We start from the raw sequence: 27,127 nt of genomic DNA on the forward strand, positions 1-27,127 counted from the left end.
AGCTTCAAAATTCTGTGAAATGCACTGTGTCCATGATAGTACTTTCTAATGACAGCTCAGCACCTTCTAACCACCACAGTAGGAGAAAATACTAGAAATAATTTTTCTAGGCTGTCATATTTAATTATTACTTTTTTTTTTTTTTTTTTTTTTTTTTTGCACAGAGGCAGGAAGATAGGACGGATAGTATTTATTTACATGGACTTTGTTATTATTTATATTCAGGTTTTTGAATAAAAATAGGAAACATTTTGAATCAGAGAATGCCTGAAAGTCAAACATTAAAATGGTGGTCCCATTATTCTTGAAACCAGACATCAGATAAAATGGATTTTATGTACTTTAGAAGTGAATAAACACAGTTAGTCTATTTGGTAAGTAGGGTTAAATGTCAGCAAATCTAAAATTTCAGAGGCAATATTTTATTTCAAAAGTATATAAATAATACGGTCACATTAATTGGTGAGAGTTACAATGATGGAAACCTTTAAAATTCTTGTAAAAAATGGAATTATTTCACAGTTAGGCTGTTCACATTTCTCATTACTGTACGTTTTCCAATGATCTATTAATTTAAATTGAAAGTTAAATACACATTAACTCACCAACAATGATAATAACTTCAAGGTTGAGAAAAAGCACTAATCACAAAGAATGTTAATCTAGCAGTTCAGAGAAGAAATATTATCAATGAGAGAAGTCCTAGTTCCAAATAATAGAGCTGTGCATCTGTTTAAAAGATCCTTAGCTTCATCAAAACACATGTTAAAAAAAATTACACATACCTAACTTTGTTCAAGATATAAGAAACTTGAAATAATTCCTGTTTTAAGAAGAGTGACTCCTAAAAAATGTTCATAGCATCTTATTAACAAAGCCAAAATATTACACTGAAATGGTTCATCTATCTTGATCTTATCTTGATCTCTTGTTATTCAAAAAAAAATCTAATAATTCATCATAGTTGTTCTATAAACGATTGGAAACATTATCAGGAGAAAAAATTTTGTCAATGAAAAAAATCACTGATTCAATGAGCATTTGATCATTTTATTAACAAAATATAAGAATTACATCCCTCTCTAATGAAACTTCTCAAATAATTTTATGTGGAGGGCCTTGAGATGTATCAATTATAAAACATGTTAAAATGAAAAAATTTTTTAAATGTACAAATACAAACCAGTACTTTATACAAGAATTCTCTATAAAGTTCGTTAATGTAAAAAATAATTTGTCTCAACTGAATATAAGGCATGTTCAGTTTCTGTAATTTTGTAGAATTATTTTTTTTGCTTTGTTGGAGATTTTTCTCTTCGCCGGTCCTGATGTTTCTTTGATTCTCTGGATTGTGTAGAGTATCTGCTAGATTTTTCCCATCGCCTCTCGGCACCATTTTGATACCTATCTTCATCACTTCTAGAGCCTGAATGTTTTCTAGTCTTTTCTCTTGACTTTGATCTATCTTTTCTTAGAACATTTTCACTGTCCTTATTTCGCTGTCTGTGCTCATTTTCGGAAAAAGAATTTCTTCTCTCTCCTCTCTTTTTTTTGGGATCACCATGCTTATTTTCCAAATCTGTGTGCACTTCTTGGTCTCTGTCATTCATGATTCTACTGTAACTGTTTCGTTCAGAAGGAACACTTCTGTCTGAAGTGTATTTTGTTATGGGATTTCTCCAATTTGGATCCCGTGAATTTTTATCTTTATATTTTTCTGACCGTCTTTCTCTTTCAGTCCTTGTTTCCTGATGTCTTTGCTCTGGCCTTCTTTCTTCTTGTTTCCTATCGTGGGTTTGTTGTTTCCTGATCAATTTATCTACTTCTTTACTTCTGCTGTTCCCTTGTCCCTTCTTTCTTCTATCTTTAGCTGCATGTGTAAAATGAAATAGTTAGGTTTTATTTTAATCTTTAATTTCATAATTTAACAATTATAGTTACTGATCTATTGTAGGTTTATTAATTCAGATAAGCTGGATGCAAAACTAAACTGATTGAATGGAAAGTCTGATGTCAGAATATTGTACAAGATGAGTAATTTTTAAGAATATATATCATATCACCATTAGTTACCAAAGTACCATTTTGATCCTTAGACTCAAAGCTGTAAACAGAAACTTGACATAAACTATAGCAAATGTAAAATTTTTTATAAAGTGACTAACAGGTATATATTTCCACTTATAAATTTTATTCAAAAACTCCAGCCCATGTGCACTTTGTCATATGAAATATGTCACATCTGGCATGTTAATAATAAAAAGACAGTGATCAGATATGCCAGCAACATCACTCCCCCTAAAGGAGGGGGAGTAGGATGATGGAGTTTGTTTAACAGCATGAATATATATTTTTCAAGTAAAAGCCTCTTCCTACAAAAACAACAGCTCTGCTCTTCAGTGCTATCAGGGAGAAGTATCTGTACCAGGAAGAGAAGAAGCTTGTTAAGACATATAATCATGAGCTTTTATGAGAGCTATGAAGGCTTGATTTCTGAGAAAACCCGTTCTGAAATGGCTTAGAACAATTTTTACCGATATAATCAACAAATATAAATATTAAATAATCACGGAGAAATTTTAAGCTATAAAACAAATTTAATCACTTTATCTTTGTTATTTCTTTTGAGTACATAAATCAAGGTTGCTGAGACGACTGAAGTTTCTGTCAAATTCGTATATATACAGAAAGAAAAAAATACGGTAGAAAACTGCCTACCTTCGCCTTATCTCCACCCAAATCTCACTGTACCAACCTGTATTTCTCCTGCCAAATGCCTATCCTTGGCACAGTCCATTGGTTTGCCACTAAGGATTTATTTTTCTGGTTCCTATCAAGCGCTCAGCTGAGCTGCAGCTACCCAAGCAGAAACCATCTGGCTGTGTGCTAAATCAATGTCTCTCTGACCCAACTCTACACCACTCTCAGGGCGTTGCTGACACAAAACCCTGAGCCCTACCATAATATGCAATCTCTCCAACCTTTGGTATTTGCTTTACAATTTTCTAATTTTGGGGCAGTTCATACTGCTCTTATGCTACTTAATATTTTACCAATAAAACTGAAAGCTCTGTGCTAAAATGGGATGATGAGGCAAATTAATTTTGAATCAGCAAGATTCCTTATTGCAGCAATTCATGCTGTGTTATCATCTGTTCTCAAAACAGATACCATGAAATAACAAATTCTTTAGAATTAAAAGAGGTGAATATTAAATGAACAATGTTAATATATTTAATTCAAGAATAAGACTTCCTGTGGGCAAATGCAATCTTGTTCTAATAATATAAAACACTGAGAGTCCCACAATTCTGGCTGCCACACGGTATGTAATACTCTTTTAAGTGCAACAAGCCAGAGAACAAGAGTGTAAAGATCAACCTTCCAACCTACTTTTTCCTGCCTCTGGAATATGCATTAAAAAATAAGAAATGATATGCATTTTAGACAATTAGACTATCTCTTATTTTTAGACTAAGATACTATGATGAAGAAAAAAACAGTTGACCCTGGGGAAAACAACAGACCATCTCAGAAAATTGCACATTTGAAAAAATCCTTTACTACTGTATTTCCATTTCCAGGGAGAAAGGAGAAAGCTGTGGAGACCAGTGCCCCTGCTGAGAACAACTAGAAATGCCAGAGAAAGATTTAAAATTTTCTGCTTAAAGGCACTAAAGATCTTGAACAACTTGAGATGTTATGAAGAAAGGCAGTGCTCAAAACAATGATAGGGGTATGTTGAAAGAACACAGGGGCCAACGTGAAGGAGTTCCTGATTGCCAAAGCTGAAATGACGTGAACAACAAAATAAATGATAGTAATGGACTTTAACTCATTCATTCAGATGAATAGCCACTGAGTTCACACTGATAAAATATACTTAATAAATAAATGGGGGTGGGAGGGGGAGACAACTCTTTCTTAAAGAAGAAATTCAGTTATTAAATGTAGAAGAAAAAAGACAAATGGAAAAATCACATTTGGCAAACACCATAGTAGTTAAGTACTGCAGACGAGATCCAAAGATGTATGCTAAAATTGAAGAGTGAAAGAAGAGAGGAGATTTAACAAAGTATCAAACTATCTCCCTACAAGGTATTAATCTATAGAGAAAAGGAGTTTCCATGAAGAAATCCAGATGTCACCTTAACCAAGTGATCAAAGTTAATATCACCAATAAGACATACCGATATTATGAACTCCAAGATGCACTAAGAATACATCATTTCTATGGTACTCTGTACAAAAGTGCATAACCTCATTCCAATCATGTAAAAACATCAGACACATCTCCATATTTAGGGATATTCGAAAAAATATCTGAACAGAGGACTTCAAAAGTATCAAAGCTATTAAAACCAAGCCGGAGAGAACTATCACAGGTTACAGAGGACTAAGAAGAAACAATTAAATGCAAGTAGGATCCTGGGATAAGAAAAAAGACATTAATGGAAAAACTGGTGAAATTCAAATAATAATTTATTTAATGTATTGTTCCAATGTTAATTTCCTGGCTTTCATAATTGAACTATGGTTACACAAAATGCCAACTTTACGGGAAGTTGGGTGAAGGCTACGTGGGAATTCTCTGTACTATTTGCAATTTCTTTGTAAGTTGAACAAGGGCCAAGATAAGATTCAAGAGAAGGCAGGACCATAGAGAGGTAAGCTGACATTCCACAGCCACTTTCTCCCTTTGGGCATCTGCTGATTCGGCGCTGCTGCTGAGGGTCAGAGAGACCAGCAGAGATCTGGCGCCTGAACAGGCCTGGAGACAAGAATGGAATGGAACTAGCTCTTTGCAATGTTTGTATGTGATAGAAGATACATATCCAGAAAACCTACAGAACTCCTACAAATTTATAGAAGAGATAATAAAATAAGGGAAGGGGGTAGCAAAAGACTTGAATAGCCACATAACAAAAGGAAAATGGCCAATAAAAAGGTCGTGCTCAACCTCATTAGTGATCAAGAAAAATGCAAATTACAACCACAATGCAATAATGTTACATATCCACCAAAATGGTTAAAATGAAGAAGATAGCTAACTAAAGTGTTGTGAGGATGGGGGTTACTGGAACTCTCAAACGTGGCTGATGGGAGGTAAACTGAAAGAACCAATTGCAAAACTGGCAGTATCGGGGATCCCTGGGTGGCTCAGCGGTTTGGCGCCTGCCTTTGACCCAGGGCACGATCCTGGAGTCCCGGGATAAAGTCCCGCGTCGGGCTCCGGCATGAAGCCTGCTTCTCCCTCCTCCTGTGTCTCTGACTCTCTCTCTCTCTCTCTCTCTCTCTCTCTCTCATAAATAAATAAATCTTAAAAAAAAAAAAAAACTCTCACGGAGTCTTTTAAAAACAAACAAAACTGGCAGTATCTACTAAAGCTAAATACATAACCTACAACCCAGTGGTTCCCAGAGATTCTCTAAGTACGAACCCAGGTGAAATGCACATGTGTAAATATTCATATATATATATATATATATATATATATATATATATATATATATATATATACACATATACATACACACACCCCAATATGAATAACAGTTTTCACAGGACGACTATTTATAAATCTAAATTGTTCCTGAGTAAATAGACTGCAGCATATTCATACAGTGGAAAACTATACAGCAGTAAGACTGAATGAACTATAACTAAATGCAATATTACAGATGAATCTCACAAAGTAATTGTGAAAGATAAGCCAGGGATAAAGGAGTTTATAAACACCGTTATAAAGGTAAAAACAGGGCAGCCTGGGTGGCTCAGTGGTTTAGCGCCGTCTTCAGCCTGATCCTGGAGACCAGGGATCGAGTCCCACGTCAGGCTCCCTGCATGGAGCCTGCTTTTCCCTCTGCCTGTGTCTCTGCTCTTTCTCTCTCTCTCTCACTCAAATGAATGAATGAATGAATGAATGAATGAAATCTTAAAAAAAAAAAAAAGGTTAAAAACAGCCACAGCTAATTATGGAATTACAAATGAGAGCAGCAGCTGCTGTGAGGCAGTGGATGGCAGGAGTGGCAGTAACTGGTAACTCCTGGTATGGGCAGCGGGCACATGGTTCTCTTCTCTTCATGAAAACTTATGTAGCTGTACACTTACAAAGTATGCACTGAATGCATGGCACATGTCAATGACTAATATAAACCCTCACTAATTAAATTAAAAAACTAAAATTTCTTTAAAATACACAGGAAATAAATAAAATTTAATAGCCAGAAAAGCTATAAGCTCGCGTAAAGGCATTATAAATGAATGGTAGTTCAGTCATCACTCAAACACATTTTGCCAAAGAAATATCTTCATTTCTATGAAGAGGATTCCAATAGGTAATCCTAGCATTATAAATGATGCAATTCACTACAGACTCCAGCAGCGATACATGATCATTTATATTATTAATTGTGGCTTTTAAACAACTGAACTCTAAAATAATTAAACAATCAAATTATTTTCTTCCCTCGGTGTAAACATCATCAGCAATAAACTTGTTAGAAAAGAGCCCAATCAATTATAAATGAGTTTCCATACCTGAAGCAGAGCTCTGACTACTGCTGGATGAAGAATCGCTCTCTTCACTGGAAGACTCTGAACTGCTGTCACTGCTGTCCGAATCAGAGGCAGAGGAGTCAGACTCTGAAGAGGAGGATGCAGAAGAGGAAGAGGAAGGGGAGGACTTATTTGGCTCAACATCTGGTTTCTGTGCCACAATGACCTTTGGTGTATTTTTGAGATGCTCACGCAATTCATCCCTAATTAAAGATATAATCTGTTAGTGTCTGCTTCAAGGGCAACTGTGAGATAATTTTTTAAGATGAAAATAAAATTCTGAAAGTTATCCTTACGTTAAACCTCCAAGACCTATAGAAGTAAAGAAGTTGATGGCAAACCGAGTGTTTCTTGGATTATCTCGGGGTAATAACCCTTCAAAAAATGGCTGGAGGGTTCTAAAACAAGAAAAAAAATGAACAAAACAGAATATATTGCTTAATGATAAAAAGGCAAAGTTTGTATACAGTCATTTTTTCAGATTTTCTATGTATTATTAAATAAATGAAACAGAATCAAGAAAGTGATTTATATCATTTATTAGGTCAGGCAATATGCTATCTAAATGAAATGAGTAGGGTCAAGTCATAATTTATTAAACTTACAACAGAAGAGGTTTTTAAAAAATCATTTATTTGAGAGAGAGAGAGAGAGCAAGAGAGAGAGTGTGTGTGCATGTGGGGTGGGGGGATGAAGGGAGAGACAGAATCTCAAGTAGACTCTCCACGGAGCATGGAGCCCCAAAACCGTTCTCACAACCTTGACTGTGACCTAAGCTGAAACCAAGAGTCAGACGCTTACTTGACTGAGCCACCCAGGCACCCCACAGAGGTTTTTAAAAACTTTTTCGTACATCACACATACATATATTGCATAATAACACACACACATACATACACATATATAGTATGTGAACATATATAAGACCAAGTAAAAACAAATCTCCTGTTTTATATATATATATATATATATATATATATATATATATATATATATACACACACACACACACAGACACACAAACACACGCAGCACTGTGTATGGCACTGAAGGATAGGGTAAAAATAGTCAACTAAAGGGAAAAATCATGGATGAAGGCTGCATATAATCATTACTTCTGGGGAGGGGAACAAACAAAACATAAATACAAAGTGGTCTGGACATGGTTCGGAGTGCCACACTGAATGATGAACCAGTAGAGCCAGGACAAACTCTTTCATAGAAAAAAGTGACATATAAGGAGAATGGTTAAGAGTTTGCTGGATAGACCAAGAGAGGGGATTTCTAGCTCTGGAAACAGAGGCAAGGAAACATGAATGCACTGAGCAATGGTGGTGCAGCCTGTGAGAAGGAAGGAGATAAACCTGGTGACATAAATAGGGACCAAAAATTAGTCTATGAAGCCAAGGGGAGCAGATGGAATAACCCAGAGAGGGCATTTTGAAACCAGAATAGAAACTGTGGCAAAGAGGAGAGGTAGGCTGAAGAGTAGAGACCATGAAGAGTGAGACAGAATGAGAAGAGAGAAGCCACAGTAAGCAAATGGTCAACTGGGTAAATAAAGCTGGAAAGCCCAAGGGCATGAGGACTGAGAAAAAGTACTCAACTTGGCAGGTAGTTACTAGGAAATCTGAAAGGATGATTCAGTAGTGTGAATGAAGTAGAAGTCAATGTGAGTGGCAATGGTAATCTGAGTAAACAAGAAAGAAGAAAGCTGAGATAGGGATTTATAGGATAGTCCTGGAACAAGACCCTCATTCAGTGTCATAATTTGAACTATTCATTACATGACTGAGTCATCTATATATCTTCACAATTGTTCACTGATAACAAAAATTAATTTTCTAAGGCTCAAGATTAGGGTTAAAAATGAAAATAAAACCGTAAGTACTCACTACTAGAAAACTCCAGTGAAAATGCAAAGTGTGTTCTAAACTAAACTAAAAGAGGCATTAATTCTGTGTTTCTTCCACTGGAACTAAAATCCATCATTAAAAACTGCATGTTGTCCTGTGCCACAGAACATGAGACTCAAGAGTAGTGATTAATGGATGAAGAAAGTCCTAGGGGCTTAACTCTTGTTTTTACAACCAAGGGTAGCCTTCTGTTGCTACAAGGAAGGAAAATTCCTGAGGACAGTAAGAATGAAAAATGCATAATGATAAACTTACTCATCCTTTAATCTTGCATTAAGTTTAGGAAGACCCATATATTCACACAGTTCTTGGAAAAATATCTTAACAAAAATTCTACTGGATGACGTAGTGGTTTCTTCACTCAGCTTTATACATTCGAGAACCTGAAAATTAAAATGAGAAGACTATTTTATTTTATTCAAAAGACAAAATGACCAACATTTATGACTCTAAGTGTCTCTACAGAATGATCTGTGAATATCGTTCTTTGTCCTAATAAGTAATACTTCTTGGCCAAATTTAAGACTACCTCTCCATGATAATTTTCATAATGCTAAGATGCTACAGAAATAGAGTTCATTCTTTCTTGAGTAATGTGCTTTTTATAGCAGAGATATATTCTGCTGTGAGTATATAATGCTGAAGAAAAGATTACTAGCTTCTAAAACTCACTCATCAAAATGTGGATGTCTAAGGGTTTGGGGCAAAATGCCACTTAGAGCATTAGGCTATAGTTTTGTATAGTACATATACAAGAAGGGTAAAGACAGCAAGAATGATGGTTTGTTGTGAATGCTAAGATTGAGGCTTAAAATGGAAGCCATGGAGAGATGTTTTAAGACAAATAAAAATACAAGGAACCTCCAGTTTTTATGAGTTCTGTGTTCCAGGAACCCATTTGCTTCGATTATTTAAAACCTTGATTTCATTTTCATTCCCAGAGGAGGAAAAGAAGAAAAAAATTATTATGATCAGGCTCCTAGGTCAGCTTACAAAGTGCCTATCAATGCAGCCAGACACACTTAGTACTTACATTACAATAATCTACCTAATGTTATGAGCTCACTTTGCTGCTTCATTCTACCATCAGGTTGTGGTATTCTACAATGTGATCCTCTTCTCTCTTTCCTCTTGGATGCAACTTCTTTCTTCCAACTTCACTTTTCTTAGAACCTATCACGTTTTATTTTGTATTAGCGTTACGAGCATATCTATCTTACCTTATGTATTTCTTCTATGGTAATAAGCTCCTTGAAACCAGAGATCATATATAATTCACTATGGATGCCCAGTATCTCTCTCAAGTGACTGGGCATATAGTTGGTAACTGAATGAATGGTTGTTGGATGAACAGCAGTTGTACAATAAATGCCAGCTTCATGAATGTGTTTCAAATTCCAATCTGGTATACACCTGTGTATCATGGATATCTTAACTTGTTCTATTCTAAATAACTATGACTAAAAGATGCATGACCACCAAACTACTGTTGTATGTGAGCATGAGTGTGTATGTGCATGTGTGCACACAGAGAGAAGATGAAAATCTGTTTTTCCTGAAAACACCATTAGCCATCACTATTAAAAAGCACTGTGATGTTTGGACTGCTAAAATCGCCTAGGATGGTATTGTAGTTCTTACACTCATGCTATTTACTTAGCTTTTTGATATTGTGTTATATGAATATAATCTCAAAGACAGTCATTACAGTAAAAGTTTGCTACATATTTCATTTTAATGTACGTTTCCTACATAGGAAAAGTAGGATTATATTATACATTAATACCTATTCGTGAATAATGGGATTGGGAAAGAAGTATAAATATCAACCCATCTACTTACACTCCATGGAAGTGAATCAGTGTATAAAAGGTGAGCAAACATCTTAGCAACATTTCTCAATTTGTTTGTTTCCAAGCGATGGATGGTATCATATTGTTCTTTGAATATACTTTCAAAGGATTCCATGTATTCTTTTTTCAGCATGCAAAATCGCTAATAAATTAAAAAAAAAATTGAATGTCAACACCACTAAAAACTGTCATACCATTATGAGCATATCAGATCCTCCTAAATTTACTGAATCAAAAATTAGTAAACATTTTATATATCATATCAATCTTTTTGTGCTGTATGATGGAATGCTTAAAAGGGAAGGTAATATATATCATCCCTGTTTACCTGGGATTTAAACACTAAAACAAAATTATACAGGTAGCTTATCATAGACACATACATTTGCATACTATACAAATATATTTCTCCGTGGGTAGAGTTTAGATTTAAAAACTTATTTTATTTTAGCTCATGGTCTATTTGTGTTGCCTGAGCATGTACTTGACTTCAGAAACTGTTTTGAGATTTTGAAAAGGCAACATTTAATTGTCCTCTTTGGGAAATTGTTACAAAGCATATAGAATTTCAGAAAGTTCTGGAAGAATCATATGCGATGCTAATAAGGCACTACAAAATGAAGCAGGAAAGGAGGAAACTACAGAGGATAGGAAACCCGAGGAAGGAAAGAGCAATCAGTTTTGAGCAAAGATTTGCTATTACATTAGACAAGACCACAAAACAGACACATTAATTCACAATATTCATGTTAAGGATTCCCTTAGTGATTCTATTAAAATTCCAACAAGAAGAATGAGGCTGAACTCACCCCAGCTAATAAGCCAAAAAATTTCTCATATGTCCTTTGTTGGGCACAGCAGTCAAGTATCATGTTGCAGAGTTCTTTCTATTTGGAAGAAAAATTGCATTAATGATTCAAAACACAATCCATGCTATATGACAACTTATCAATACGATAGAGACAGCTTGAATTTTTAAATAAGGGTTTAAACATACAGAACTTCCGAACCTTTGTGAGCTTAAGTTACTAAGACCAAACGATTCAATCTATGTCAAGCCTATACAGTCTTTCAAAGCCTTCAGCCTGGCTGACAGTTTCCATTGTCATCTAAGCTAATTAGATTGATTATAAAATTCTAAATTCATATTAAGTATGAACTACTTCAAGAAAATCTACTATATGAAACAGATACACCATGAAGAGATTGAACAGATTTTCTAAAAAGACTTTACACAAAATCTTTAAAAATACAGATCATCAATATGCCACCTAACAATTCAGTTAAACACCTGTAAGCTCAATTAATTAAGGAATGTATTTAATTAGTATGGAAGAGCTAGAACATGAGTCTTTACAGAACCATAAATAAGCACAGCCATGTTAACTTAAAAGACATTCTTTAGTAAAAATATATATATTTAAAAGAACTAAGAAAAAGTATCTCTATAGCTGGATTTTCTAGCCTCAAAGTAAGTGTTACACACATACATCTAATTATATATATATATTATACCCTTTCAGTTCATTTTTACTGCTATTTAATTTTACCTTTGTATTTTCAATTAGCAGTTTTGACATTTTGTCATATTTAACGTGAGATATAACCTAAGTAAATATTGTAAGTATTTTTAAAGCTCAGGTCTATAATATTTACTGCATATATCTATGTGCAAGAGGGAGGCAAAGGGTCCCAAAGAAGCACAGAACAGATACCCCAGAACTATACTGTCTAGCATGGTAACCTCTAGCTAATTAGTTAAATAACATTACATAAAATTAAAATTTTAGTTCTTCGGTCACATTTTCAGTACTCAAAAGCCACATGTGACTGACTAGTGGCTACTGTATTAGACAGTGTAGAATATATATAAATATTTTCATCACTGCAGAAAGTTCTATTGGACACCACTGTTCTGGAAACTGATCATCTACATATAAAACAGTCTACTCAAAAGGCCTTAATTCACAACATGAAGTTGTTTTTAGATGTCATTACATTGCTAAATTATTTTTTTATGATTAGTCACAAGTCACCTCAATTAAATAAAAACACTTATTAATGTGTAAGTCCTGAAAAGATATACTTTGTCAAAATTTAATATAGTACTAAAAAGTTAAAATGAGGTTTTTCGGAGTTCTGCAATATTATGTTAATTTGATATATTAAAATGCATTTTCAACTCTTTCTACCAAAACTGTATTTTACAATAACATAACAGTTAATCAGGTTTTAAACAATATAATGTGGTATTATGCTGATAGCACTGCTAATAAAATCAGTGCTACTTGCAAAACAACTTTCTTTCTTCCCTAGACTAAATGCAATTATAAGAGTTATTCCCTGTGGCTTATAATAATTAAATATTTTAACATTTTAATTAAATATTATAGCAATTTTAGGACAGTCTTTTGAGTGCATGAAAATAGATGCACGAAGACACTTCCAATTGCTATCAAAATATGTTGAGATTAGTTCTAGAACAACTATCCTCTGAATTAATATTAATAAAACTTATAATGACTTAATTATATTCCTCAAATAATGTGAAAAGATCATACAGTAATTTTAGTTTCAATTATAATTTTAAAGGTTAATTCACTAATTTATTTCCTTTCAAAAGTGAACACATGAAGTGCACCCAGGGTACCAATAGGTACACTGTTACTAATATACCAATAAACAAACTTTAAGAGGGAAATAAGAACTTTTTACATTTGAAAAGAATAATTTCTTCTCAAAATTACATACCATAGGATTAAGAAGATCTGTCATCTAGAAAAAGACTGGTAAACTTTTTAAATTAAAGGTCAGATGGTAAATATTTTAGGCTTTATAGGCCATAAAGTTTCTGTTGCAACCAGTCAATTCTGCTGCCATAGGGTGAAAACAAGTATACATAATACACCAACCTATGGGCATGGCTGTATTCCACCATTAAAGTTTTATTCACAAAAAATGGGGAGTGGGCCTGGGCTACAGTCTGCTAATTCCCATAACAGATCATAATTAAAGCCTTAAGGCAAATCACTTATACCAAACAGGAACAGATCAGATAGTCAAGATCTTTTAGAAACAGAAACCAAAGAGCCTAGAGTTGAATATATAAAGTAAAGCAAGTAAAGCAACGTGTGAAAAGCAAAACCCTAAAAGCCTTGGCTCAGGTTCCAAGGATTTAAAATGTGGATGGGCAGGGAGGAATATACGTAAGAATACAACTGAAAAAACACCCAAGATAACCTACTCAATCTAGTCTTTATTATTGTTGGCATTAGGGTTCTATGATACTTTTAACAGTGAAGTATACACTAAGTTATAAGATTATGAGTTCCACCCATCAAGAGGGGGCTTAATATAATATACTTTGTGGATTACTGAATTCCTGAAACCCTGCAGTGTCTGACATGTAGTGTACGCAGAATACATTTTGCTGAGATAATGAATAAAAGAAAAAAAGACAGATTCTTCTATAGCCAATTAAAGCAATGTAGCAACATGTGCGGTAATCATTATAATTTCTACCAGAAAAGAATGCTTTAGTACATTAAGAAGATAGACTAGGCAATTCATTTTTTTTTTTTTTTTTTTAGGCAATTCATTAAAGAACAAGTTTCCTATTGTATTTTAAGCTACCATTTGATTTACAGGCAACCACTAGGAAATTTATGTAAAGTGCAGTGGGTCAGAGAGACTGGCTCTCTGACCTTTTCCCACATCCCATGAAAGCAGACCATTTAATTCACTGCAATGAGTAGCATTTATGAAACACCTCATAACTAAGTTTTAAGTTATTTTAAAATTTCAGAATATTGACATTATAGATATTGTTTCAATTCATAATACCTATTAACTGTCTTAAACATTTTTATAACTAATATCATTTCCTAATAGAAAAAAAATACTGACTGTTTGGCTTTCAGGGAACTCCATTTTCAGCAATTTGTGAGCACATTCTTCAAAATCTAAACTGTAGAGATAAAATAGTCATGAGTTAGGTTAAAAACTCACTGCATTGTTAAATCACACAAGGACCTTATTTTAATAATTGTTTTAAATAACTTTTTTACTGTAACTTCATAGTCCTGAATTGTGTATATAGAAAAGACATTGCTCTTAACTCTACAAAGAATGAAGTACTTACTGAGATATACAACATGGATGCACTCTGAATTATATGAAGTGAAAAAGTCAGATATAAAAGATCACGTAAGTATTATTCCATTTATATAAAGTGTCCAAACTGGGCAAATACATAGATAAAAAGTAGACAAATTTTTATGACATTGCTAAATATTTCCATTTATCTCTGACCCAAGTCAGGAAGAGGTAATAGATGCTCCAGAGCCCAGCATGACATCCAGTGCTTAACCACATTTATAAGTTATCTTGATTCATACCCAAACACAGTGCTTCTACATTTTCAAAAACTAAGTATAAATATAATAAATAACCAAAATCACTTATAAGGAAAACAAAATTGCTTTTATACTACATTCATATAAATTTCATTAAAAATATCTCCAATATGAAGGGATCCCTGGGTGGCTCAGCAGTTTAGCGCCTGCCTTCGGCCCAGGGCGTGATCCTGGAGTCCTGGAATCGAGTCCCACATCGGGCTCCCTGCATGGAGCCTGCCTCTCCCTCTGCCTGTGTCTCTGCCTCTCTCTCTCTCTCTCTCTCTCTCTCTCTCTCTCTGTCTCTCATGAGTAAATAAAATCTTTAAAAAAAAAAATCTCCAATATGCTTAAGAGAATTATCAAATTTAATGTGAGTTCAATTCAGGAAAAATGCTAATATATTTGCACTTTTTGTAGACTGTTCAAACCTTCATTCTTTGGTAACAAGCATATAAAATAATCAGCCACTGAAATAGGATGACTATGAATTTAGTTTTATAGTTCATCTGATTCCTCAGCTTCTGATATTTATTGAGTTTCATAAGCATAAGAGAGTAATAACCCAGGATGGTACAATGTAATGGAATTAAAAAGAAAAAACTAAAATGAAAAAAGAAATATATCAGAAAGAGCTTTCACAACAGGTAATATTAAACGATATCTGGCACGAAGATTAAAATATTAAACTGTAGTTGATAAACTTCAACAATATAGCAATATCACCAAAAAGTATTTTTAAAGATTTGATATTTTTTCTAATTCTAATTTTTTAAAAACAGAATTAGTATGCATGAAAAAACCCTGCAATTTCTGAAAAATGAATCAATTAGTTAAGAAAAATATTTTATAACTTCCCTTTATCTGACAGGAATCAGTGAGAAAGTTAGCTATGTGATAGTCTATTTTTCTCCCTACACCAAGATTGTTTTGAAGTTGTACAAATTGTACAACAATTGTTGTAAAAATTAAATGAATTAAATTTGCTTGATATTTCAGTTACTTTTGGTTGCTAAATCAAATGAATTTCAGGTTTTTTTTTTTTTTTTTGAAGAATTTATTTATTTATTGATGAGACAGAGAGAGAGAGAGAGGCAGGGACATAGGCAGAGGCAGACATAGGCAGAGACATAGGCAGGAAGCCTGATGCAGGACTTGATCCCAGGCCCCGCAATCACGCCTTTGGGATCTGAGCCAAAGGCAGACAGACGTTCAACCTCTGAGTCACCCAGGCCTCCCTGAATTTCAGGTGCAACACAAATAAACAGTGACTGAAGGAAGGGTAAGGAAAGGGATTTTACATGATGCTAGTTTTTCAGTTGTGTTTACTAACAGTTTTGTTAATATTTCCAATCTAAGAAACTCTGGTGGGAAAATGATAGTCCCACCTCCTTCTGATGCTACAGCTTCAAAAATGCAAAATCAGAGAGGAACATCATTTAAAAACAAGAACAAAAAAGAATGTTTACTTTTCAATAACAAAACCAATTATCTGATTTTGTTTTGTGTAAATGAGAGAGGGTCATTTAGAAGCCAGGATAGTAAAAAGAAGGTAAGAGTACTAGTGAGATCAGTCAACAAGTCTAAAAGGAAAGAAATTAAAAAAATAAAGTCACCACACAGTTCAGTTGTTAGACCTTAGTTTTGTTTGCAAGAATTCCAAAAACAAACTGTATAAAATGCCCTCATTGCCATCTGACTTGATTATATTCCATTATTGATTTATATTTGGTACAGGCTGTTGTAACTATAAACATAAGACTTTTGAAAAATACAAAAAACTGGAAAACAGACACAAAAAAATCTATAATCCAATCTCCTCTCAAGACAACTATTGTTTATATTACTGGTAAATGGCATGTTAATGCATTCCTTCTACAATCTGTCTTCCTATTTCGACAGTTAAGATAATACTACTGGTGCAGTACTATATAGTCTGTACAATTTTTGCCCCACTTCACATTAAGTCAGACCACTTGCCTGCATCAATAATAATTTCCCATTAGCCTAACTTTCAATGGTGGCATAAAATGGACATTTGATTATTTGTATTGGATTATTTGTATTGATGGTCTTCCCCCCCATAATGAACAATTCTATATATAATTCTCTATCAATATATATTTCTTTAAGAAATATAACAAAGAAGAATGGTCAAATGGTATGAACACTAAGCCCTTGGTTCATGTTACCAAAAGGCTTTCCATGAAGAGTGTATACACTTAAATTCCCTGTACCTGTATCTCACTAAAACCATTAGTACTGAGTACTGCTGCTTTGGGGGGGAAAAAATCATTTCAGCGGTTTTAATGACTAACAATAGCACTTATTAGTCTAGAGTGTTATTTATTCAATAACTTTTTTTTTTTTATTCAATAACTTTGTATTTCAAGATCCCATTACATGAATCCCCCAACCATGTCCTTTAAACACTATCAAAGTCTTTGAGGTTCTTTCCTAAAATATGTATGAGATATTAAGTATCGTAAACTTTGTCATATAGAAATTACTTTTACTAGGCATGGGGGGCTCAGAACTCTTAAACACCAACACCTAAAACAGTGTTGCTGTTACCAGTGTTGGTACTACTCTGTAATTGTGATTGTCACCTGTCTAATGCTTTTATTTTTCAAATCTTTTGTGTGATTCAAGGATTATTAAGGTTTGGTAAACTAAAAAACAGTTTCCTTTAAATAATTACTCAAAGAACTCTCCTGTAACTCTTCAAAGTTAACAGCAATATTAAAACAGTAAATCTGCTGTTTACAACAGATTACTGTTGAATTTCTAGAAAAGGATAAATGAAAGGTCAAACTCTAAAAACTTTTACCTATAACAAAAAAATTCTCATTTTCCACTTTAAGTTTGTAAGAAAAAAATAGTTAATAGATTTTTCTTTCATGTGAAAGGCAAAGAAATAGGTAAGGATAAACCAAAAATATTTCTAGCTAATGTTTTGCTTTTTAACATCTTTCTGAAGAAGAATCTAAGCCGAAAAGTTTTCAGACAGAATAAAAACAGGATGACTCCTACGTATGAATCATTTTTGCTATTACATCATACTAAATGGAAATATACAAAACCTAGTAAGAAAACAAAACTGAGAAAATATTCCTCCTCCAGTGCAAAATGTAAACACTGTGCCCATTAAATCAATAGGTTGATTCGCATAAAAAACAGATGTACTAAGCATTTAATATTTCATTTATTTCTCTTCCAAAATCACAGCCTTCAAAGGGAATAGGATATTCACATGACATCACAGTAGTTCTTACTTAACATTACTTCAAAGGATCCTCAAAACCTTCCTAATTCCTATTTCCATTTATATTCATTTCCATGTGCACACAAAAAAATCAGCATCCAAAAGTTATCTTTGTGCTTCTCTGCTTAGAATCAGAATTAGAAACCAAATAAAAAAATAATATGTCTTGACTATAATTATATACTGTGCCAGCTCTATAATACAGAATTATCTTCAGGTTCTTATTAGTGATACTCAACTATAAGGAATGACACAGTTAAAAAAAAATCCATTTAATTATGTAACACAGTAAGACCTTCCAAATAAGTAAAGATAATTTTCTTATGACGCAAAGAAGAAACAGCAGGGATCTATGAGGTTGGGCAGGTAGTTTGAGAATATCTAGTTTTCTGTCATCAGATTCTAAAAATCCCATTCTTGTCCATCCCCTATCAAAATTAAGGATTGGGGCAGCCCGGCTGGCTCAGAGGTTTAGTGCCGCCTTCAGCCCAGGGTGTGGTCCTGGAGACCTGGAATCGAGTCCCATGTCGGGCTCTCTGCATGGAGCCTGCTTCTCCCTCTGTCTGTGTCTCTGCCTTTCTCTCTCTCTCTCTCTCTCTCTCTCTCTGTCTCTCTTGAATAAATAAATAAATAAAATCTTAAAAAAAAAAAAAAAGGATCAATTGAGCTGCAGTATCTTCTTACCTTGACTGAATAGCAAGATAAATTGTACGCCGAAATGAAACTAGATTAATTTCTGTTTTGTCATGAATAGTCACTTTTTGTCCTGAAAGAAATTAAACATAACAAAGTTATGAAACTACAAAAATAAACATGAAGGACTGAAAATATATCTCTAGATGATAATTTTTCATAAATATTTAGAATCTATGAATTTAACAATACTCTTTTCTACAGTGTAAAGCATTTGCAGAGTTCAAAGTATCCATTTCTAGTCTTCTGCATCTTAGAGTATTTTAATAACTTTTGTCAGTTCAAAGAAGTCAGAAATCAAGCCAGAAATATTATTTTTGTTTCTGTCTCTCCTGCTCATTTAGACATTATAAGAGGCAGCACTCATGCTGTTGTTTGGTGAAATATTATTTTTAGAGCTATAAACAGTATTTTGATAATTTGGAAGAATTGTAAATTATGGATAGAAATTCAGTTTCAGAGAACACTGGACATGACAGACTAGATGGGTTCAATATAAATATGTGTGTTTGTCAAAATTTTCTCTTATCTAATGAATTTTCTTCCCCTATAAATATTTGATAGTTTTTATTTGAACAGTATTTTCACAGAAAACAAAGAAATTCTAAAGTTTAATGTATGTAGTACATAGGAAATGTTTTAAGTAAGAAAGACACTGGAAAAAAATTAAATTTGTTTTTATTAAATATGTTGTAGAATAATAATTACACTTTAAGACAAAACTAAAATACATCATGTCCTAGAAAGGAAAGACATACTTTTAATATTTTCAAATATGTAATATAAGTAAATAATGACCAGGTTTATGTATGTTCTAATGTCTTAACTAAGACTTAACCAAAATAAAGTTCTGAGCTCATTTTTCTATGAAATAAAGCAATCAAAGCTGAAGGAGAAGAACATCATGTCTGCTTTGTACAAACACAGATTTTGGCCTCCCCCTCTCTATTCTGCCAAAATGAATAGCAAATACCTTGCCACTCTCATCTGTCACATTCATATCAGGGTTGCAGAAATTACTCGACATGAATGCATGTTATTCATAGTTTATACTCAAAGGCATTAAATGTCAAAATTATGCTGATATTAAAAAATGATTTCCTTGTTTAATATTTTTAGAGCAGGGTTTTTCAACTTAGCAATACTGATTATTTCCAGCTAGGTAATACCGTGTTGTGGCGGGGGCGGGGGGACAGTCTTGTAACTTGTAGGATGTTTAACAGCATCCCTAGCCTTGACCCATCAGAAGCCAGCAGCAGCCGCCAGACCTCCACTGATCCAGAACCACTATTTTAGAGGATTACATTAAGAATTAAACTTCAGAGTATTTTACAAGTAGTATTTGAACGAACCATACTTTTACCTTCTTCATCTTCTTCTCCTTCTTCGTCCTCTTCTTCTTCCTCTTCTTCACTGCTTCCAGCATCTTGGTCTGTGTTTGAGTCACTATCTCCCTCATCAAGAATTTCTACAAGAACACAGTATAGTAAAATATTAAGGAGAAAGTGATAAACATGAATCTCACTCTGAGAAGATAATTCTCAGTTCACCAAAATCCACAGTGGCTACAGTTTATTACCCAAGAAAGTGAGCACAGGGGCCTCATGTTATTGCCTAGGTGGTCAGAGAGCCATATGTATCCTTCTTCTTTTTTTCTTTTGTTAAAGATTTTATTTATTTGTTCATGAAAGACAGAGAGAGGGGCAGAGACACAGACACACAGAGAAAGGCAGAGACATATGTAGAGAGAGAAGCAGGCTCCCTATGGGGAGCCTTTGTGGGACTCGATCCCAGGATCCTGGGATCACGACCTGAGCTGAAGGCAAATGCTCAACCACTGAGCCACCCAGGCATCCTCATTCTTCTGCCAGGTAGAAAATGGTCATAAAATAAGGGATGAGAAGAACAAAAAGTAGATGAAGGTTTTCCAAAAGAGCAAGAGCACCAGAAAAACAAATTATAAATGGAAACTGGAGTAAAAAAATTTTAGTTCAGCATCAGAAAGGAGACAGTCTATTATACAAGGCTAAGGCTAGATATAGAAAGCAAGAATTTAGGCTACGAATGTTTTCTGAAAGACAAAGAAGAGAGAAAAAATTAACTGCATAATTTAGTGTTTACTTTGAATAAATGAGATTTTTATTCTAAAATATACCTATTAAATAGAACATTACAATGAATCTCAAGACATTCCATATGTAATCAGAAACATAAGTTTAAAAGCCTTTAAAAAATTGGTAAGATGAACACTTCACTGGAAAATCACTTAAAATACAACTCACATCTAAAACTAGATGAAAACAATGATGTAAATAAGAGACAACATAAAGGCCAGTCATCATATTAATAGTTGACAAATGAGACAAACTGGGATGCCTGGGTGGTTCAGTGGTTGAGCATCTGCCTTAGGCTCAGGGCATGATCCTGAAGTGCCAGGATCAAGTCCCACATCAGCTCCTTGCATGGAGCCTGCTTCTCCCTTTGCCTGTGTCTCTGCCTCTCTCTCTCTGTCTCTCATGAGTAAATAAAATCTTAAAAAAAAAAAAAAAAAAACAAAAACCAACAACAAAAAACAATGAGAAAAACTAATGTTATATTTTGCCCAATGGTGTGTGCTGTTATATGATAAAAGATTTTATAAAGCTGGCTAACACTGTATTTTGCATTTCCTTTACAATCAGAGTTTTTATGATAAACTTTTAGAGTGAACTTAATTTTAGGGAAACTCCAAGTTCTTATATTTAAGTAAGCATTATACAGGCTCTACATATAATATTTAATGTTCTCAGTAAACTTCACATTATGAAAAATAAATCATTTTATTAAAATGAAGAGTTGTCATTCAGCCCTTAGCTGACACACAAATCCCAAGAATATTTCTGACAAATGTGACTTCAAGAAATAACCTAAAGTGTCTAGTTTCCTATTACATAATGTGGCTTAGACAGACTTTTAAGAGAGGAAACTATTTAGTATTCAATAGTAGGAAGACAGGCACTCCTGCTGTTTTCCCAAATGCTGTAAGACCTAAAACTCAAGTGCACCTGGGTCACTCTAAGGTGCTAATTACTAAAGCTGTGCCCACTTCCTGCTGTGGCCATTTTTTTTTATGCCAGTTCTAGAAGAACATTTCATGAAAGAATGAAGGTCAAATGAATTGTCTAGTCGTTTACATCATCCTCTCCTTACCTCTCCACTTGAGAATCTACTTACTGAAATTACTTAGGCAATGACAACTGGATTTCATTAACTGAATGAAGCAGTGGTTTCAAGGTATATAGTCTGATCCCCCCTGGGGGATCAGTGACACCTGCCAGGTGATTTGTGAGGTCACAACTATTTTCATAACAATACCCAGACATTATTTGCCTTTCTTTGTGCTGCCATCTACAAAGGTCCAAAAGCAATGAGGGTTGAAGCTGCTACAACCAGAGCACGAATCAAGGCACCAAAGTGCACCAGCCATCACTGTGCTCTTTACTGCCATACTCTCAGAGGTGGGAGAAGAGCCAGTTTGACTTGATAATGCCCTTGAGGAAGAAGTAGAGAACTGCTAACTTCACTGAATCTCACCCCGAAATGTAAGCATATATAATCATCTGAGTAGCAAAAGATGAATTCGTACACAGCCCTTCTGTTAAAGACAGATGCACACTGTCACCTGATGGTTATCTCAAAGAAAAGCACTTGTGAAACTCTTTGACTTGCAAGGTGAATCAGTGATGTTTTTCTTTTTACTTGAGAGAATGACTGACACACTATAGTTGTTAGGTATTTGGCAGACATTTTCCCAAATACAAACAAAGTGAGAATGTCACTTCAAGGAAAATAATTAACAGTATTTACTACCATGATAAAATTAGAGCTCTCAGGAGAAAATTAGAGAAGTGGTATCCATTCCTCCAAGCTTGACAGATACCCAATACTTAGACTTCTCTAAGGTGATACTAATAAATGTGATTTCTTGATATTGTGTTAAGGTGTTCATTTAATTTTGATAATGTTAACATGTTAACACCTAGAAGACATGCATAACTGGGTGAATGGGTATTTTCTAAATGACCAATTGAACATGTTGGAAAATCATGGATGGGTAAAAGATCCATTCAAAGTGAGAGGCCAATGGAATTTAATGTATTAGAATATGAAGATTCATGAATATTGTTTCAGATTTCACATTCCGCTTAATCTTTAAGAAACGATTAGCCTTTAAATACTGGCATAGTACTAAGGAAAAACATACACATTATCTGAAAAGGCTATTAAAATACTTATCTCTTTTCCAACCTCATATTACCTATTTTCTTCATATACTTCAATCAAAACAACCTATTGCAATAGACTGAAATCACAATATGAAAATCGATTTCCTATTAAGTCAGACATTAAATTGTATAAAATATAAAACATGCCATTTTTCTTAAATTTGTTTTTCACAAAGTAGTTATTTTCATAAAAGTATATAACATAATATGAACACTAAGTTTCTGTAATTCTGAAATGATATAGTATTTTTAATATTATCAGTTTTAATTTCTAATAAAGTAAATGTCAACAGATGTAACCCACAAAACAAAAAAGCTCTTTGAAGTCCTAAATACTTTTCTAGAGTATAAAGGGAACTTAAGTTCAAAGAGCTTAAGAAGTGCTACAATAAAGAAAGTACTACTTTCCTAGCATTGTTCAACCACCGATATCCTAAGGAAATGGATGAGGAGTTCCTAAGTTAAAAAAAAAAAAATTTCATATGAGGTATGATAAAAATTTCATAAAAACATTTAGCATCTTGGAGTGATACTGTAAAGAAAGTTCATAAGAAGGCAAAATGGGTCTAAGGAATTCTTCATGTTAAGAAACTGAATTGTAATAGCAAAAAGAATCCGGCTATTGCAATGAAATGCCCCTAGGAAAATGGCACCTGAGGAGAGTAATCTATTTATTGAAACTGGGATTTTTATAATAATTCATAGAAATGGAAAGCTGCTTACATCTTATTTCCTATTTCATTCTACTTCCAAGCCTGACTACAGCAGAGAATGCAGGAGATTGACAGAGCTCTAGGGCTCCTGCTCTCTCTTCTGAGAGCATTTAGAACAGTAAATACTTCTCATATAAAATCACAACTCAAGGGAAATGAACCCATAAAATTATAATTATACAGATAGCCCTGAAAATTAGCTTTAGAAGAAAAATGATACAAATGTCCAAAAAAAGTGCATTACCTAAATACTTGCCCTGTGATAATATAAGCACAATATTTTTTACTTATCCTTAAACAAACAAGTAACATTGACGTCAAACAAGTAATTTGTTCCAGGTCACTTAGCTAGTAATGGCACAGACAAAATACAAACCAAAGTATCCAAAGTTAGTGCTCATAATATACTGATGACATACAAATGATAATAATAATTAATTTATTAATTTTTCGAGCACTAATAGCCTATCTGGTATTGTGATTGATTTTATCAGGATATCAACTTACTCTCAAGAAATCATAAAGCATAATATCTAATTGAATATTAAACTGGGTGTCAATTTAAGCGCCAATTCTTACGTGGTAGTGAAGTTAAAATAAAGGCCACTAGTAATATAGGGACTTTATTTTTTAAGATTTATTTGAGAGAGAGAGCAAGCATGCACAGACAGAGGGGAAGGAGAGGAAGAGAATCTCAAGCTGATGCCTCACTAAGCATACAGCCCACAGCAGACCTTGATCTCAGGACCTTGAGATCATGACCAGAACTGAAACCAAGAGTTGGATGCTCAATCAACTGAGCCAGCCACTCAGGAACCCCTATACGGACATTTCTTAAGAGGAAAGAGATTTAAGTAAGGTCTGTATGATTTGAATAGAGGGAAAGAGGACAAGGATAATAAGGTAAGTAATTTAGAATGAAGTAGACCACAAACAGCACTAGACAGAAAAAATGATGCATGGGAAAATAGTGAGGAGATTAGCTTCCTAAGAGCAGAGATTTCATTAGGTCAATAATCTAAACCTTTCTATTAGTATTAATAGAACTACACAAATTGCTTCTACTTATCCAAAATAGATTATAAAATTCTACATACCTTTCTTAATAGCTTTGTACTTCTCTTCATTCTCCATAAAATTAGGATCCATCTTGAAAACATCTTGAAAAAATAAGTTAAAAATTATTTATTTTCTATATTTACATTTGTTGGTGTCCTACTTCCCAACTCCCTCCGCCCCCCATCATCCAACTCACTAAGAACATCTTCTGGATTATAGTCATCCTCCAGAGGGAGCATATGGGTGAATTGATCATCTTCTTCCACTAAGTCCAGTCCCTCTAGGATAACAGGGTGGTCCTTGAATCCATCCTTCCGTACAGCAAACATCACTTCAATCATATACTGAACTCTTTTGTCAATTTCAGACTCATGAAGAATGTTTCGGAGGCGCTCAAATATAGCTAAAGTGAAAGTGAAAGAAAAAAAACCAATAAAATAAGAAAAAAATATTGTAATACTCAAATAAAGCTCAATGTCAAACCAAAGGCATATACTTACCATTGATTCCTCTTGGTGACACTTGTGTTAATTTGAGGCCACATTCCTTGAGGAAACCAATAGCTACTTCAACACTATCATCTGTTGGTCTTTCCAGGAGCAAAGTGAGCATCTCTAGGCATAAAACTTCATGTGCCTTAAACAGAATGAAGACATATGGAATAGAGAAAATGCTTTCACATATATTAACCTACTATCAATAGTAATTTAAAAAATTAGCAAATCGGTTTTTGTAGCAATAATACTGTACATATGATGACCAAATTTTAGAATGCATACAGAAATACTCCAAATATGGGATACAATTTTTCTTTCACTTTCATTATATCTGTTAAAACTTTCTAAATGATTGATTCAAAAGTCTAAATTTATTACACTTACTACAACTATCTCCAAAAGAAATAATTCTTACACATTATATATAGGAAATAATATGTCTACAGGAAATGCCATAAGTAGCTTCAAAACAGAAGTTAAAAAATTATTAATTTTTTACAATCACTATAGAATAGTAATACTATACTTTTTATAATGTGTATAAAAACTAAAATGTAACGTGTAGTAAAAAAAAAGTGGTTCTTCACAACCACAACTTTTTGTCTATTTCCTAGTTCATTCCATCAGCAATTTTGTTATACAGTAAATAAGTTCTTAAATTACATGGATAATTTTATCAGAATATATATTAACTATTTCTGGTACACAAAGACAGTTTTGAAATATTTCCCTCTATTTTTTTTTAATTTACTATATCAAGTTATTGACACTGGCCCCCATTAAAAAATTAATACTTCAAAACCATGCCAGGTAGGGTTGGAATAAAATTCTACTGAGAAGCTTTGCTGTGAAAAAGAAATGTACTAGGAAGCATTTTCAAGATGTCATATATATGCCTTTCTAAGTTTGGACACTTCTTTGAGATGGGGAAGGAAATAGTCTATGTCTTAACTTATGAAAATATCCTTTCCATTGATTGAGCATAACATCAAAAATACATATGCTTTTATTTGGGGGGGATGGTGGGGGGGGAACAATCTAACATCAGTGATAAGAAAACACTGCCTTGTACCACAGTGGAAGATTTAAAATAGTTAACATTTTAACAGATTTGTGGCAATGCAAAAAATATCTTCAATATAAGTGAATATATATTCAAAAACTAACACTTTCTGTGCTTTCACATAGATAAGTGAAATTAAGTTTCCATGGTCTTAATGGAAGAAGCAAGTATCACTGCAATAATTTAACTTACGAGGTTAAAATCTAATAGGTTTTTAAGAATGAACATGGGAAAGAATTTCATATGGTAAAGAATTTCATATAGGAAAGAATTAAACTATTGATGGTAGATAAATAAGATTAAATGTGACTTCAAAATATAACACATATAATTAAACATAATATAAATCTGAAGGAAACCTCTGAGTATGAATAAGAGCAATTTTATCATTTTGAAGTTTAAACAGAAGCTAAATCAAAACTCAAATATATGAATGGATAGATGACTGGAGCAATGAATGAATACAAAATACAAAACCTGAACAATAAAAAGACAAAATTACTTGTAATTAAAACAGATTAATATTACTTAATTTGCATTTTATAAACTGATTCTAAGAATATGATTTTATATACTATGTTGTGCAGAGAAAAGATTTTTTATATAATATCAGATAGTATTACATTCTTATGAACAACAGATATAAAAGAAAAAAATGGAAGAAATATCAACTTCATTGTCTCATAAATATGATTAAGTTATAATCTTTGAAGGATTTTGTAGTTGAATAACCATGTACAGTATTAACTGTCAGATTAATTTAATAAAATACTTGTTCTGCATTCCTTTTTATATTTAAGATTAAACACATTTATTATCACTTTAAAACAAAAATATCATCCAAGATACTT

General features: G+C 33.5%; 1 protein-coding gene across 6 annotated transcripts in view; it reads right to left on the reverse strand.

Annotated features, from left to right (window-relative positions):
- Nucleotides 1-406: 406 nt before the first annotated feature.
- Nucleotides 407-27,127, reverse strand: part of CWC22 (CWC22 spliceosome associated protein homolog) — a 58,680-nt gene continuing 31,959 nt past the window's right edge. For all 6 annotated transcript variants that reach the window (XM_072752092.1, XM_025993934.2, XM_025993933.2 and 3 more), the window contains 12 exons: nt 25,217-25,352; nt 24,913-25,119; nt 24,755-24,817; nt 20,043-20,147; nt 18,671-18,752; nt 14,234-14,294; nt 11,137-11,214; nt 10,317-10,469; nt 8,730-8,857; nt 6,855-6,956; nt 6,541-6,761; nt 407-1,870 (listed from right to left, as the gene is read on the reverse strand). In XM_072752092.1, the coding sequence (XP_072608193.1) occupies nt 1,284-1,870; nt 6,541-6,761; nt 6,855-6,956; nt 8,730-8,857; nt 10,317-10,469; nt 11,137-11,214; nt 14,234-14,294; nt 18,671-18,752; nt 20,043-20,147; nt 24,755-24,817; nt 24,913-25,119; nt 25,217-25,352 (1,923 nt within the window). In that variant the 3' untranslated portion in view covers nt 407-1,283. The remainder of the gene's footprint in view (nt 1,871-6,540; nt 6,762-6,854; nt 6,957-8,729; nt 8,858-10,316; nt 10,470-11,136; nt 11,215-14,233; nt 14,295-18,670; nt 18,753-20,042; nt 20,148-24,754; nt 24,818-24,912; nt 25,120-25,216; nt 25,353-27,127) is intronic.

Source organism: Vulpes vulpes, chromosome 3 (assembly GCF_048418805.1).
Source record: "Vulpes vulpes isolate BD-2025 chromosome 3, VulVul3, whole genome shotgun sequence".
In the NCBI taxonomy this organism is placed as follows: Eukaryota; Metazoa; Chordata; class Mammalia; order Carnivora; family Canidae; genus Vulpes; species Vulpes vulpes.